The sequence below is a fragment of the Panthera uncia genome (genome assembly GCF_023721935.1).
Source record: "Panthera uncia isolate 11264 chromosome A1 unlocalized genomic scaffold, Puncia_PCG_1.0 HiC_scaffold_17, whole genome shotgun sequence".
Taxonomy (NCBI): domain Eukaryota; kingdom Metazoa; phylum Chordata; class Mammalia; order Carnivora; family Felidae; genus Panthera; species Panthera uncia.
The window spans coordinates 118,823,985-118,838,440 of record NW_026057577.1 but is presented as its reverse complement, the minus strand read 5'-3'; the positions used below and the strand labels follow the sequence as shown (position 1 = coordinate 118,838,440).

Genomic DNA, 14,456 nt, shown 5'->3' with positions numbered 1-14,456 from the left:
AGCCATAGCAGGGAGGGAGGGAGCTGAGAGGGGAGACAGCAAGGAACAAGGTAAGCCTGATAGATCTTAAGATGAAAACCATGAGTCTTTTCCTCGGGCCAAGTACATCTCTAGGTGCCAGGAGAAGAAAACGTCTGCCCTCGTGGGATCTTATCCCAATAGGGGTGGAGAGAGACAAGGCTATGAAGAAAACTAACATAGGGAAGGAGAAGAGGCATGCAGGAGAGGTTGCAATTTTAATAGAGTTAGCAGAGCTGGCTTTGCTGGGAGAGAAAAAAAATGAGAGAACATTGTATCCATCTGAGGTAAAGATCAGGTCAACAAGAGGGCACAGCTAGGGTATAGCTCCTGCGGTGGGAGCTTGCCTTTGCTCACTTGAGGAACAGCGTGGTTGGGGAGGACCTGCCGCAGGGTGAGCCAGGAGGGGCCTGGAACAGGCCACATCTGAGAGAGCTGAGAGGCAAAGCTCCAGTACACCTGAAGCCATTGAAAGACTTTGGCTTCCACTTGGAGTGGGATAGGAAGGCTGTGGAGGGTTTTATATGAGTGATATGCTCTAAATCAAGTGTGAAAGTAACCACTGTGACAAGTGTATTGAGGACTGTGTTGAGAATAGACTGAAGGAGGACCAAGACCAGGGTGCCTTGGTGGCTTAGTCAGTTAAGCGTCTGACTCCTGATTTCAGCTCAGGTAATGAGCGAACAGTTTGTGAGATCGAACCCCATGTCAGGCTCTGTGCTGATTGCATGGAACCTGCTCGGGATTCTCTCTCTCTCCCTCTCTCTCTCTGCTCCCCTGCTCGCTCTCTCTCTCTCTCTCTCTCTCAAAAATAAGTAAATTTTTAAAATGAGGACAATAACAACAGGAGGAGACCGTTTAGGAGGCTAATGCAACAACATGGGTAAAAAACCCTAACGGCAGGGCTGGGTTGAGAGGTGCAGCAGTGGGTAGTGGCTGGGCTCGGAGACTGTCTTGAAAGTACAACTGACAGACTGTGGGGGTGGTAAGAGAGGGATGAGTCCCGGAAGAGCTCACTAACTTCACCCTGAACGACTGGAGGAATGGAGGCACCAGCAACAGAGAGAGGGAAAGTGACAGGGGAGGGAGCATATTCTGGGGAGAGGACCAGGGCTGCCTGGGGATGTATTCAGTCTCAGGTGCTTTTCCAACATCTTGGAGGACCTGTCAAGTACAGCGTGTGGCAGTATGTACGGAGGAAAGGGAGAGGTTATTATTATGCTTGTAACAGTGATATGAGTCCACTCAAAAAACACCATGTTCAGGGCGCCTGGGTGGCTCAGTAGGTTAAGCCTCTGACTTTGGCTCAGGTCATGATCTCACAGTTACTGAGTTCGATCTCAATGTTGGGCTCTGTGCTGACAGCTCAGAGCCTGGAGCCTGCTTCAGAGTCTATCTGTCTCTCTCTCTCTCTCTCTCTCTGCCCCTCCCCCACTCATTCTCTCTCTCTCTCTCTCTCTCTCTCTCTCTCTCAAAAAATAAATAAACATTTAAAAAGTGAAAAGAAAAAGACCATGTTCCATATCTTCTATTTAAAGCAGAAAGGGGAGTTTTTAAGATGAAACATGAGTAATAAGTTGAAATTTTTCCATAAAAAAACATTTGGTCTCTTAAAGTGTTAAATTTCGGCTCTCAGAATTGCTCAGTCCCCAACAAATTCAGAAGAGTGAAGCATTACTGTCGTTATTGTAGCCATACTGTGGCTCGGCTGTGTTGCAAATCCCTCCAATTTAACTTCTGAAATGTGTTCATTATTAAATTTGGATTTCCTAATTTTTTAAGTTGTGTCCACTCTACTGGGTGGGGGTGGGGGGGAAAGGGGGGGCACTATCATGTTCCTTCACAGTGAAGTCTGTTTTAACTCTGTTTAAATGCCAAGAGCTTCCCCTTTTGACCACCAGTTTTTAATAGCCAGTTATGGCTCCTCAGAGCATATATTTGTAGGCTTATCTGTGGTCAGCTCTGGGGATCCAGACTTTGCAGCACTCTGGGTACCCTTCTACAAACAGTAGAAAAGAAAGTACATTTTACTCTGTATCTGCAAGTGATTTTTTAAAACCTCTGTACTGAGACATGAAGTGCAGTAATTTATTGGGAACTATCTAGAACGTAAATTTAGATATGTTCCTAGCTTTGGAATCCGTATTTCTCTGCATCAACCTTTGGGAAATTGTGGTCTTTGCAGTCCTAATAAGCAGAATACAGCCGACTTACCAGAGAATGTACAATATGTCAGTAGAAACCAAGCAAAACACGATTTCAGATTGTTCACATGCAGTTAAGTAAAAGGCAGAAAACCCTGACTCCTCACCATTTGAGAGTAGAGTGCAATGCCCATCCTTCTTATGTCTAAAAAAATCATGACATGTGACTGGAAGACAACAAGCTAAGGAGCCTGTGCTGTGTTTGGAAGGATTGTTCTGGTAGCCATACAGAAGTTAATATAAGATCCTTGGCGCAGGTAATAAGCAATTTGGAATAAAAAAGATTTTTCGATCCCTGGTTCCAAAACAGCCACATGTTTAAATGCTGTAGGTCTTTCTGACTCTGTTCCTTCAGTTTTGAGTTATAATGAATTCCTTTGCCAAAATCCCAAAGCATTAATTCTTTGGGGGCTAAAAGAATTGTAAGACATGGCAGATCCTCAAGAAAAGTTTTAGGTCAGGTCGTAGACTTGAAAAGGAATTTTTTTGTAGGGGGTTTCTTCAAAGTTAAAAACAGACCATACTCAAGTCAAAAAAAAAATGGTACCCTCTTATAAAATGAGTGTATAATAAGAATATTGAAAGAATTAGGAGTGTAAACAATAAAAATGCATGAAGTAAGTGGTCTCTTCAGAAGAAAGCACTCCATTAATACCAAGCTGTACCTGTCTGTCTCTCTGTGCACTAACTCTCTGTCGAAACGCACAGTGCAACCAGATCCACCCATTGGCCTCAACTGGACTCTACTGAACATCAGTTTAACGGGGATTCATGCAGATATCCAGGTGAGGTGGGAACCACCGCCCAATGCAGACGTTCAGAAGGGATGGATAGTCCTGGAGTATGAACTGCAGTACAAAGAAGTAAATGAGTCCCAGTGGAAAACGGTAAGATATCAGTACATATCACACTTCAAAATGCTTTGGCTTTTCTTCTTTTTATCTCAGCAACACCTCTCTCATTTATCATTGGACTTCCTTTTGACTTAATACCACATGCCCGTGCTGTATACTCCATATTTTCGTATTTGAGGAAAACGGATATGATCAGTAAAATATCATCTTGGAATTCTGTCCCACAGCAGGTGCCGACAGGGAGCTTATACAGAAGCCTATGGAAAGGAAGGAAAACTACTTCCCCAGTCGTCCTCAGTGTCCAGTTTAACATTAGAACAAAATCGTGTACTCTAGCACTTAAGCTGTCTTTGGGGACGTGGCTAAACATGAGAAGAGTTATGATCGAGGCCAATAGGGAGCTATGGCTAAATATTCTCCCATGATTTTAGTTGCTACTGCTCACAAGACCGCCATTAAATTAAGTGCTTAAGTGACTCCAGGAGGGAAACAGAGGAAGGGAATTTGTCCCCTAGAGGTTTCAGAAGGATGTTTTGCTCCATACCTCAGGGGAGAATCAAGCTGAGAAGTTTTTGTGTAGGCAAGCAGCATGGATGTGGTTGACCTCTGAACTCCTTACCTCCTTGACAAATTCATGGGAACTGGGCGCTTAGATAAATTCCACATGGCACACAACAAGAAGAAAAGCAGGATTATCTTGCTGCTCCCTGTATAACTAATTCTAAATCAGTCTAACCATAGCCAAGCCCTGGCCAAGCCCAGTGGGTTCTGGCCAGTCATCAGGTCGTGCCCAGTGCCCTGACAGATTCACTCCCAAAATTTTGAGACACCAGGCCTGTCCGTTCCATGTTCTGCTGAAAAAGAAGCCAATTTTGTCATTAAAGTTCATTTTGGAGCAGCTGTGAACAGTTAAATACTGGACTTTGCGGTACAGTTTCCAGAATCGTTTTAATTTAGGTATCTGTTCCACTAACTTGGTGCAAAAATCCCTGGTTGGATGCAGAGTCAAATAAGACTTTCTAAATTCAGGTTTCGGTCAAACATTTATTCCACAGCCAATGAAAGGACTACCCCACACGAGGCACTGCACTGCGTACTCCAGAGCAGAGGTTCTCTGAGTGTGAACTCTGAACCCCCGAGGGGTCCTGAGAGCCTGGCAGGGAATCCACAAGGTCAAGACTGTTTTCCTACTCATACTAAAATGCTATCGCCTTTTTTCACCATGTTGAGATTTGCGGCAATGGTACAAAAGCAATGGCGGCAAACCCACTGTCACCTGAGGAAAAATCAAGGCGGTCATTGCAAACCGCACTGGCAGGGTCACCATGCGCTCACAGTCAATGAGAGCGGACAGCCAGCTTCACTGAGCAATGTCCTTGATGCAGCTGCATGTTTTATTTACTTTATTAAATCTCAACCTTTAACAACATAGCTTTTTTAAAATTTTTTTTAATATTTTATTTATTTTTGAGAAAGAGAGACAGAATACGAGCAGGGGAGAGGCAGAGAAAGAGAGAGAGAAAGACACAGAAGCCGAAGCAGGCTCCAGGCTCTGAGCTGTCAGCACAGAGCCCAATGCAGGGTTTGAACTCACGAACCGCAAGATCATGACCTGAGCCGAAGTTGACACTCGACCGATTGAGCCACCCCAGCGCCCCTGATGACATAGCTTTTTAATATTCTGGATGACACATGCCAAGGACACATAGCATAGGTCTGCTGTACACTGAGTCCCCCACGGTTGTCTTAATAAAGCCAAGTTGCCAGCCGGATCAGCTGCTTTTCGCGTGGAACGCCATTTTTGCTTGAAAGAACAACTGATAACCCCATAGATGGTTTCTCATAGCGGCGTTGGCAAGTATTTGGCAAACGTTTCTTGGAAAAGAATGAAGTGTGCTTATCAGTTCAAGAAAAACAATGGACGGTAGTTACCAATGATATTTGAACCTTCAAAGGAAAATCAGAGTTTTGGGAAACTTGCCTCTGCAGCAGTGAGCCTGGTAGCTTTCCCAATCTTTGAAGATTTTCCTGATGCAATGGTGATATTAGCCAAAGTGATTTTTTTATATTGTATAATAAAATGTGTGAACATTTAGAAAATTTGCATAACTCAGTGCACGAGTATTTTCCAAATGCCAAATACATGATGTAACCAAAATCATGCATGGGGAGATGATCCATTCAAAGTGCTAGATGGAAAGGTGTATTTTCATGTAGTAAGGTAGGCAAGATTCATTGATACAGTTTCAGATTCCACATTGCAACTAACCTTTAAGGAATTACCATGTGTTATTTCCTAGTTGCAGTCCTATCTGACTGCATTCATGTAACATCCCCCAAGCAGATCTTATGCCTCTGGTATTTGATGCGTCTCATCCATTCTTCACACTGGAGCCAGAGTGATCATTCTAAAACACTCTCTCGCTTAACATTCTTTTAATAAAAACTCAAAAAATGCACATATTAAAATCCACTTTTTACTTGTATGATTCTGTGAGTTTTGAAAAATCCATAGAGCTTTGTTGCTACCACCAGAATCAGGATACAGAACAACTTATCATAACCTTCAAAAAATTTCCTCATGCTGTCCCTTTGAAGTCAAATCCTCCCAAAACCCTAATCCTTGGCAACTACTGATCTGCTCATCTCTGTAGTTTTGCCTTTTCCGGGAAGTCATACAAATGGAATGATACAATAAGTAACCTTTGGATTCTGGCTTCTTTCACTCCTCGTAATGCATATGAGATTCATTCATATTGCTGAGTGTAACATTCCTTTTTATTGCTGGGAGTATTTCAGTGTACTATAAAACTGGTCATGTTCACTTTATTTCACATGATGGTTGTGAGTATTTAAAAAAAATCCATTTGGTGGAAGCTAGTTGAAAAATAGAAAGTTCCAGATTAATGTCAACACATGAGGGCACTTAGCACAGTGGTTCTGCCCGGACCTCATTTCTGTGTTCCACACTTGTACATCCAAATGCCTCCTGAACATATCCACTGGCATGCCTCATTGGCATCTCAAAAAAACAGCATGTTCAAACTTCCTCCTATCTCCCCAGTTTCCCCCCTCAGTAAATGACAACATGTCGATAAAGTTGTTCAAATGTAAACCAGAATATTATTCTGACATCTATCTGTATCTTAATCTTATTCCTTATATCCAAATAATTACCAATTCCTATTGATTCATGCTCATGTTATATCATGAACTGGTGTTATTATCAGCTCCTGTGTATTACTCTTTGCCCACTCCTTCCCCCATACTAAATCACTTTCCATGGCTCAGAGTGATCTTTGCAAAATCCAGAGATTTCTTTATTAAATAACAAGATTTCTTAGATGTCTATCCATAGACATGTCTGTAAGTGAATATTTTGCTACTTTCTTTATCCAACAGAAGGTCACAATTACTCTGAACTATCCCCAGTATTGATTTTTCTGCAGGCAATCATATTTAATACCGTAGGCTAAGATGTGCCAATGGGCACTTTTTCAAAATTAACATTTCTTAGAAACTTAAAAAAAAAACTACCACTTGTTGAGTTTTGGTATTAGTGTTAAAGAAGAAAATCCACATGGACTGGCTGACTCAGTCGACGACTCTTGATCTCAGGGTTGTAAGTTTAAGCCCCACATTGGGTATGCAGATTACTTTAAAATATTTTAAAAAGAATGTCCACGTTATCTGAAAAGGCTATTAAAATATCCCTCCTTTTCCTCACTATATGTCTGTGTGAGACCAGATTTTATTCATGTACTTCAACCAAGACAACACATCAGATTTAATGCAAATGTAATACAGAAGCAGATGTAGCTCCTTTTCTCCGCCATCATGGTGTGCAGTTCACTGTTCCTCGCCACGTCTTCTCACAAAACTTTCAGCATCACTGAAAGTTCAGTGATCCCTAGCCAAGAAACAAAAGCAGAATCATCCCATTCCCCGGTGGATTCAGATGAAAACTGGTAATAAAATCAAGTACAACTCCAAGAGGAGGCATTGGAGAAAAACCACGCTGGGTCTATAAGGGATTGCACATGAGATAATACACATATTTATGTTGCATGAAGGTCATGTGTTCCTATCCTATTACTCTGTAAACATCACCACTACCTGAACAATAGACATGCTTTATCAAGGGAATGATTTTTCTCTGTTACTATGCTTCTGCACCAGTAGATTGGTTGGTAATATATGAGACCTTTTGTTTGGAAAAAAATATATATATAGAAGTGGATGTAAAAATACCACCATCTTGTATTAAGAAATCCATTAAAGAGATTTTGCAAAAATGTAAAACAAAGTCATTCTTCTCACTATAATTCTGTTGTCTTGCAAAGTATAACTTTTATAAAAATCAATTTAATACCATTTTTAAAATTTCTCAGTTTGAATTTCTAATACAGTAAATAGCAATAGGCATAACCCAAGTAAACCAAAACCTTTAGGATTCTCAGTAATTTTTAGGAGTATAAAGGAGTCCTGAAACAAAAAGGTTGACTATCTAGAAAAAGCAAAGGTGTGAATCCAAACATTAGCATTCTTAGATTTACGAATCATAGTTTCAACCCTGAAAGCCCAGTGCATATAGTTGTGTATCAGCTGATGCACAGATATGAAACTCACACCCTGAGGAAGGTGCATGGGAGCTTGGGACTCAGTCAATTGACCATTCAGGGCTGCATCCCAGCTTGGCTTTGTTTCACTTTTAATTGCATTTCTGCTCAATCTCGTAAGATAGTCCAAAGGGGTCAGTTAACTTTTACTTCACTTACCTTTTATAAGTGAAGTTATATACTCATGGTATTTTTTTACAAGGGTCTCAGAGTTGTCATGAACACCAAGGGTTTTCATGACTGAGTGGGTGACTCAGTTAAGCATCTGACTCTTGTTTTCTGCTCTGCAGGTTATGATATCACAGTTCATGGGATTGAGCCCCGCATCAGGCTCTCGGCTGACAGCATGGAGCCTGCTTGGGATTCTCTCTCTCTCCCTCTATCTCTCTCTCTGCCCCTCCCCCACTCTCTCTTTCTCTCTTTCAAGATAAATAAATGTTTAAAAAAATTGACCTCTGCTAAAGAAACACACCATCTAATTGGTTATGAGCACAAATGCCATAACCATAAAAACAAGTGAGGTTTGGAAGTGCCTGGGTGGCTCAGTCGGTTAAGGGACCGACTTTGGCTCAGGTCATGGTCTTGTGGTCTGTGGGTTCAAGCCCCGTGTCGGGCTCTGTGCTGACAGCTCAGAGCCTGAAGCCTGCTTCGGATTCTGTGTTTCCCCCTCTCTTGGTCCCCCCCGCTAGTGCTTTATCTCTCTCTCTCTCTCTCAAAAATAAATATTAAAATATTAAAAAAAAAAAAACAAGTGAGGTTTGTAAGGTGGAGAGGAGGGTGGAAGCTAGTGTTTGCTGCTTATATCAGGAATTCAGGTTGCCAATGACAATATTGAATTTTGCCTTTTTTTAAAACCAAATACGTTTTGAATATGAAAGTAATAGTCATGACCATGTAGTTGTTTGCAATTTGTTTACCTGCCAGATCAAGTTAAGAATGTATGGGTTTTTTGGGGTGCCTGGGTGGCTCAGTCAATTGAACGTCAGGCTCTGGGTTTCCACTCGGGTCATAATCCCAGTGTCATGGGATGGAGCCCCGTGTCAGCCTCCACGCTGAGCGTGGAGCCTGCTTAAGATTCTCTCTGTCTCTCCCTCTGCCCCTCTCCCCTGCTTGCTCTCCCACTCTCAAATAAATAAAATTTAAAAAAGGAATTTATGGGGTTTTTTTAAGACTTAATGTGTGGCATAGAATTATCCACAGTTATATGGGCCTTCTCTTGAGCACCCACTGTGTACCTGGTATTGAACTGGGCTTTGGAAATGCAAAGGTAATGAAGACCTTGTTTGCTCCAGGGAATCTGCAGTGTAATATAGAAATACAAGCAGTGAAATATAAGAAGTAATATCTTCTTAATACTGATTAGCTGTCAGGATGGAGTAGGAAAAAGGGCCAAGAAAGACTTCCTAGGATATCAGCAATACTTCCATTGAGGATTGGCAGAGTGTAGGCCTTCCCTCAAAGGCAGGTGGCAGGGTTCAGTGCAGGCTGTGGGAGCCAAATCGAGTGGGGTGTGGCTTCTTTAGAGGGTTGGGAGAAGATAAAGAGAGGACCATCGGTCAAATCACTGACGGCCTCTTTTTAGTTTTGTTATTAGTGAAATCTATACTCTAATAATATTAGTTACAATAACAGAAATTAGGGCTTCAAAACTAGACACATGCAGTTTAAAAAATATTTAAGGAAACCAATAAGGTAAGTTTAAAATTCAGAAGCCTGCCTTTAAAGATGCACTTTAGGTGGGGAGCCCTGGGTGGCTCAGTCGGTTGAGCGTCCAACTTCGACTCAGGTCATGATCTCACCCTCATGGGTTCTAGCCCCGCGTCAGGCTCTGTGCTGACAGCCCAGAGCCTGGAGCCTACTTCGGAGTCTGTGTCTCCCTCTCTCTCTGCCCCTCCCCCACTCGCACTCTGTCTCTCTCTCAAAATAAATAAACATAATAAAAAATTTTTTAAATAAATAAATAAAAATGCACTTTAGGCATGCAAATATATCATATATTAAAAAGCTTCAAAAAAGATACAAACTAACCATCCCATGTACACATGGGGAAAAAATAGAGACTTTGTGAGTAGAAACTTACTGAGGTGAAAGGAAATTTATTGTAGAAGCTGCAGGCCCAGCCTCTGACTTAATAAGACAAATTATGAGAATCTTTTTAATGGAAAAATCCATGCTGTTGAAAATGTAAGTGTTCCTAATTTTCTATAAATGGTAACAAGGTGTTCTATCTGGAAACACATGAAAAGCACATATTGAATATCTGCTTTGAGAATTTAACTTGAAGGAAAACACCATTATTACTTGGGTCTATTTCTTTGATGGCCTTATGTCTTAAAAGTCTAATAGCCTTATTACCCTTCCCCAGGAAGGTAAAAGAAGGGTTGTGGGACCTTGATTTTTGTTACCAAGGACTCTAGCGGCATGTCTTTGCAAATTTTGAATAGCAAACCATTTGAAGTACTTTTAAGCCTTCTAGAAGAAGCAGAATAGGTATGTAGTTGCTTCTAACAGAATAATTTAGACAACTGTGATTTTTCTAGGACCATTGCCAGTTCTGTGATCTTATGAGTGACTACCCAGAATTTCCAAAGAACAAACTCTGTGTGTGTGTGTGTGTGTGTGTGTGTGTGTGTGTGTGTTTGACTATAATTTGTTTTGGTGTAGAAATAATGTTGGTTTTTTTTTTTTCTGTTCTTATGTCTTCATGCAAAACTGTAATATCCCAAAGGGTAGAAAACATATCTGTAGTTTTCTTTATAGTTCCACCATTCTCCATAGTAATTCTATTATGCTTTGATTGTATAGAATATCTGACAGCTTAGTACAAAGATGGAGCTGCAATTCTATAAACAAGCCTATTATTTCTTTGGGTTTATTCCAAAATAGCTTGGAGAACTGTGATCCATGTAACAAAATGTTTCTTAACAAAGTTATTTGCTTTGATCTTCCTTTAAGTAGCAAACTCCCCCTGTGCTATTTCACAGAATTCATTTTGAGTACAGATGCAGAAACACTTTATAGAGTTTATTGCATTGAGTTGTTGTCTCACTAACCAGTAAGTTTTATATTTTGTCTTGAAAGATGGACCCTGTATTGTCAACATCAGTTCCAGTTTATTCACTGAGACTAGATAAAGAATATGAAGTGCGTGTGAGATCCAGACAACGAAACTCTGAAAAATATGGCGAGTTCAGTGAGGTGCTCTATGTAACACTTCCTCAAATGAGCCCATTTGCATGTGAAGAAGGTAAAAGATTTAAAATGGCAGCCAACGTGGCTTTTGTCAATGTCGTAACGTTGTTCAGATCACAATCCATTAGCTTCAAATGTCAGAGTGAGAGACCTCAAGTTCACAGTCTATAACAGATATTATTCATTACAGAAGGGGAAGGAGAACTTAGTTTTTTAATTATTTAATTCAGGAAATGTCCTGGGGGAGGTGTAAGTTAGAGAGGAGAAGATGTACTAACATATTAATGGGGGATATCTCTGGATATCAGAATTTCAGATGATTCTTTTATTTATATGTTTCCATACTTCTAAAATTTTCTATGAGTTTGTTTTGCATTTATAATCAGAAAAAAATGGTTTTCAAATACATAGTGAAGAAATACTGTATCTATATGGATGGATGGATATGTGGCATCTAAAAGCCTACTATTGTGTCAGCATAGGTTGTCAATGGCAGCTGCTTAGTGGTTTTAGGAAGCTTAGGTATGGGTTTCACCGGGAGAAAGCCTTAATAAGTGGCATGCTAGTTATGTGCAAGGACAACATGGAACATTTGAAGATCTTATATAAGAAAAATACAAAGATAATGCAAGTTCAAAGAAATGAGATCTATGAATTCAAAATAAAAGAATTAAAACTTTTGATACATAAAGAAGTCTGCCTAATAATGAACAATAAGTATATAAAGTTATCACTCCCACATGGGAATTAGCTATAGTGCATCCACAATTAAACACAGAGGGTTCACAGGGCTATGTATGAGGATGTAAAGTTTGTTAATGAAGCAATCACAAGCAATAGAGAAATTAAATTTATATTTTTGCATTGATGGTACAAGTAAAATCCATGATACTAAATAGCGCTTAAATGAAAATGCCTGTAGCACTGTTTTTTTTTTCTAAGTTCTAGTTAACAGGCTTATTATTTTGTATAATATTTGATATAATGAAATTCTGGTTTAGAAAGTAAATTTGCAACACACCCTTTAAGCTTATTGTGATGCCATTTAATTCAGTTAGCATAGATTTCTTTAACTGATTTTTCCTTCCAAAAAAATGTTTTCCTTAAAAAAAACCTGAAGTTCTAGCTTTGTTATGTTCCTGAATACATACAGGAACTGTCATTGATACTCTGGCATTGATACAAAGTTACAGATACCACAAGATATAAAATGGTATTCTCTCCTCCATTAATTCTTTATACTATACATAATATCTCCTTTGGAGATTTTAATAACTGAATAAGAAAATAAAAATAAGAAAGGAACATTACAGCATAAAATCTTACTTTTAATAAAGCAACATTAAGGTAAACTCCACCTGCCTTTTTTGTGTAAAGTGGATAACCTTGATGAGGATGTGGAAAAAAGGGAACCTTCCTGCACTGTTAGTGAGAAAGTAAATTGGAGCAGCCACTATGGAAAACAGTATGGAATATTAAAAATAGAGTATTAAAGTATGGAGTATTAAAAATAGAAATACCATACAATCTAGTAACTCTACTATTGGGTATTTATACAACAAAAATGAAAATACTAATTCAAGTGCGTATATATATATATATATATATATCCCCATGTTCATTGCAACATTATTTGCATCAGCCAAGATATAGAAGTAACCTAAATGTCCATCAATAGGTGAATGGATAAAAAGATGTGATTTATACACACACACACACACACACACACACACACACACACACACAGTGGAATATTATTTGGCCATAACAAGAATGAACTCTTGCTATTCACAGCATAGATGAAGCTAAAGGGTATAATTCTAAGTGACAAATACCCTGTGATTTCACTTATATGTGTGATCTAAAAAAAAAAAAAAAAAAGAACAACAACAAAGCAAGATGGAAACAGACTCATAAAAACGGAAAGCAAACTGGTGGTTGCTAGATGGGAGAGCACAGGGAGGATGGGTGAAATAGGTAAAGGGGATTAAGCGATACAGACTTGCAGTTATAAAATAAATAATCACAGGGATGAAAAGTACAGGATAGGGAATGTAGTCAATAATATTGTAATAGCATTGTATGGTGACAGGTGGTAACGACAGTTATCATGGTGAGAACTGAGTAATGTTTGGAACTGTTGAATCACTATGTTGTACACTTGAAGCCAAAATAAGATTGTATGTCAACTATATTTCAATTAAAAAGTGGGTAACCTCTTGGTAAGTGGTAAGAACACTGGGGACCTACTGCAAGCAGCTGGTAGGCACTTGGTCTTAAGAAATGAGATAGAAGTGGGGCACCTGGGTGGCTCAGTCGGTTAAGTGTCCAACTTTTGATCCTGGCTCAGGTCACAGTCTCATGGTTCATGAGATCAGGCCCCACTTCGGGCTCTGAACTGACAGCACGAAGCCTGCTTGGGATTCTCTCTCCCTCTCTCTGCCCCTCCCCTGCTGGCATGCATTTGTTCTCGCTTGCTCTCTCAAAATAAATAATAAACTTTGGGGAAAAAAGGTTAAAAAAAGAAAAAAATTTTAATTTTCCAAAAGAAATGAAATGGAAGTTTTACAAACAGATTCCCCCAAGTCTGTTAACACATATACTAAAATCTGAAAATGGGAGCCCCAGTAGTGATCTTCTATCACAGGATATGTTTTAAGCTGTAAAATATATGGTCTTCATGTCTAAGAAGTTTCAGTCATGATTCAAAAATAGAAACTCTGCCTCCATCTTTTTGATATATCCTCAGTCTGGAGGATTAAAAAAAAATATTACCACACTTAAAAAAAAAAAAAGAAAAAAAGAAAGAACCAAGTGGACATTATTTAGGTAAAGTAGTATGTTAACAAACAGCACTTTTTTCTAGAGCTGAAGCCACTAATGATGCACCCTGAACACATAAGGTGCTTAATTAAAGGGGTTGCTGCAGGGTTTTTTTTAATGCAAACATGGATTGTGCTTAAATTGTTTGCTGTTTCTTCATTTCGATTTTTTTTTCATATGTGAAAGGATTTGAAGCAGTGGACAGAAATGTTCTTGGAAAAGAAAATACTCCATATCATTGCATTCTGTTTTAGTGATTAGCAGAAGAAATCGGTGACTTTACTAGATGAATACAAATTAAGAAATCTTTTTATGTGAAAAAGGAAAGTGAAATGTAAACTTCAACTATTCCTAACCCTATGAGTGAGATGCTATTCTTGTGTGTTTCAGATTTCCAGTTTCCATGGTTCTTAATTACTATCTTTGGAATATTTGGGCTAACGATGATACTATTTTTATTCATATTTTCTAAACAGCAAAGGTAGGTGGGAAATGGTCTAATATTTAGATGTTTTTTCCAGTGTTTAGATTTCCATATGTGTTTCCATTTGTTACTTGATATTTTCTTTTGCAAATCATGAGTGAAAAATTTAATTAATGCAGTAAAATATTATCCCTAGGTATACATTTACCACGTTGTTGTGTTCATCATAGAGAATTCACAGGTGTCTTTTCTGTCTGGGAAGTTGTATAGGACACAGGACGCTGAGGCTAGTGACTGCACACCTTGTGATATGAACCTCCTT

The 14,456-nt window shown here is 39.3% G+C and overlaps 1 protein-coding gene across 5 annotated transcripts in view; it reads left to right on the top strand.

The window, feature by feature from the left end:
• The window catches only part of GHR (growth hormone receptor), a 272,004-nt gene that overhangs the window by 249,808 nt on the left and 7,740 nt on the right, over window positions 1-14,456 (top strand). For all 5 annotated transcript variants that reach the window (XM_049648702.1, XM_049648701.1, XM_049648698.1 and 2 more), the window contains 3 exons: window positions 2,931-3,109; window positions 10,777-10,942; window positions 14,101-14,191. In XM_049648702.1, coding sequence (XP_049504659.1) covers window positions 2,931-3,109; window positions 10,777-10,942; window positions 14,101-14,191 — 436 coding nt within the window. The remainder of the gene's footprint in view (window positions 1-2,930; window positions 3,110-10,776; window positions 10,943-14,100; window positions 14,192-14,456) is intronic.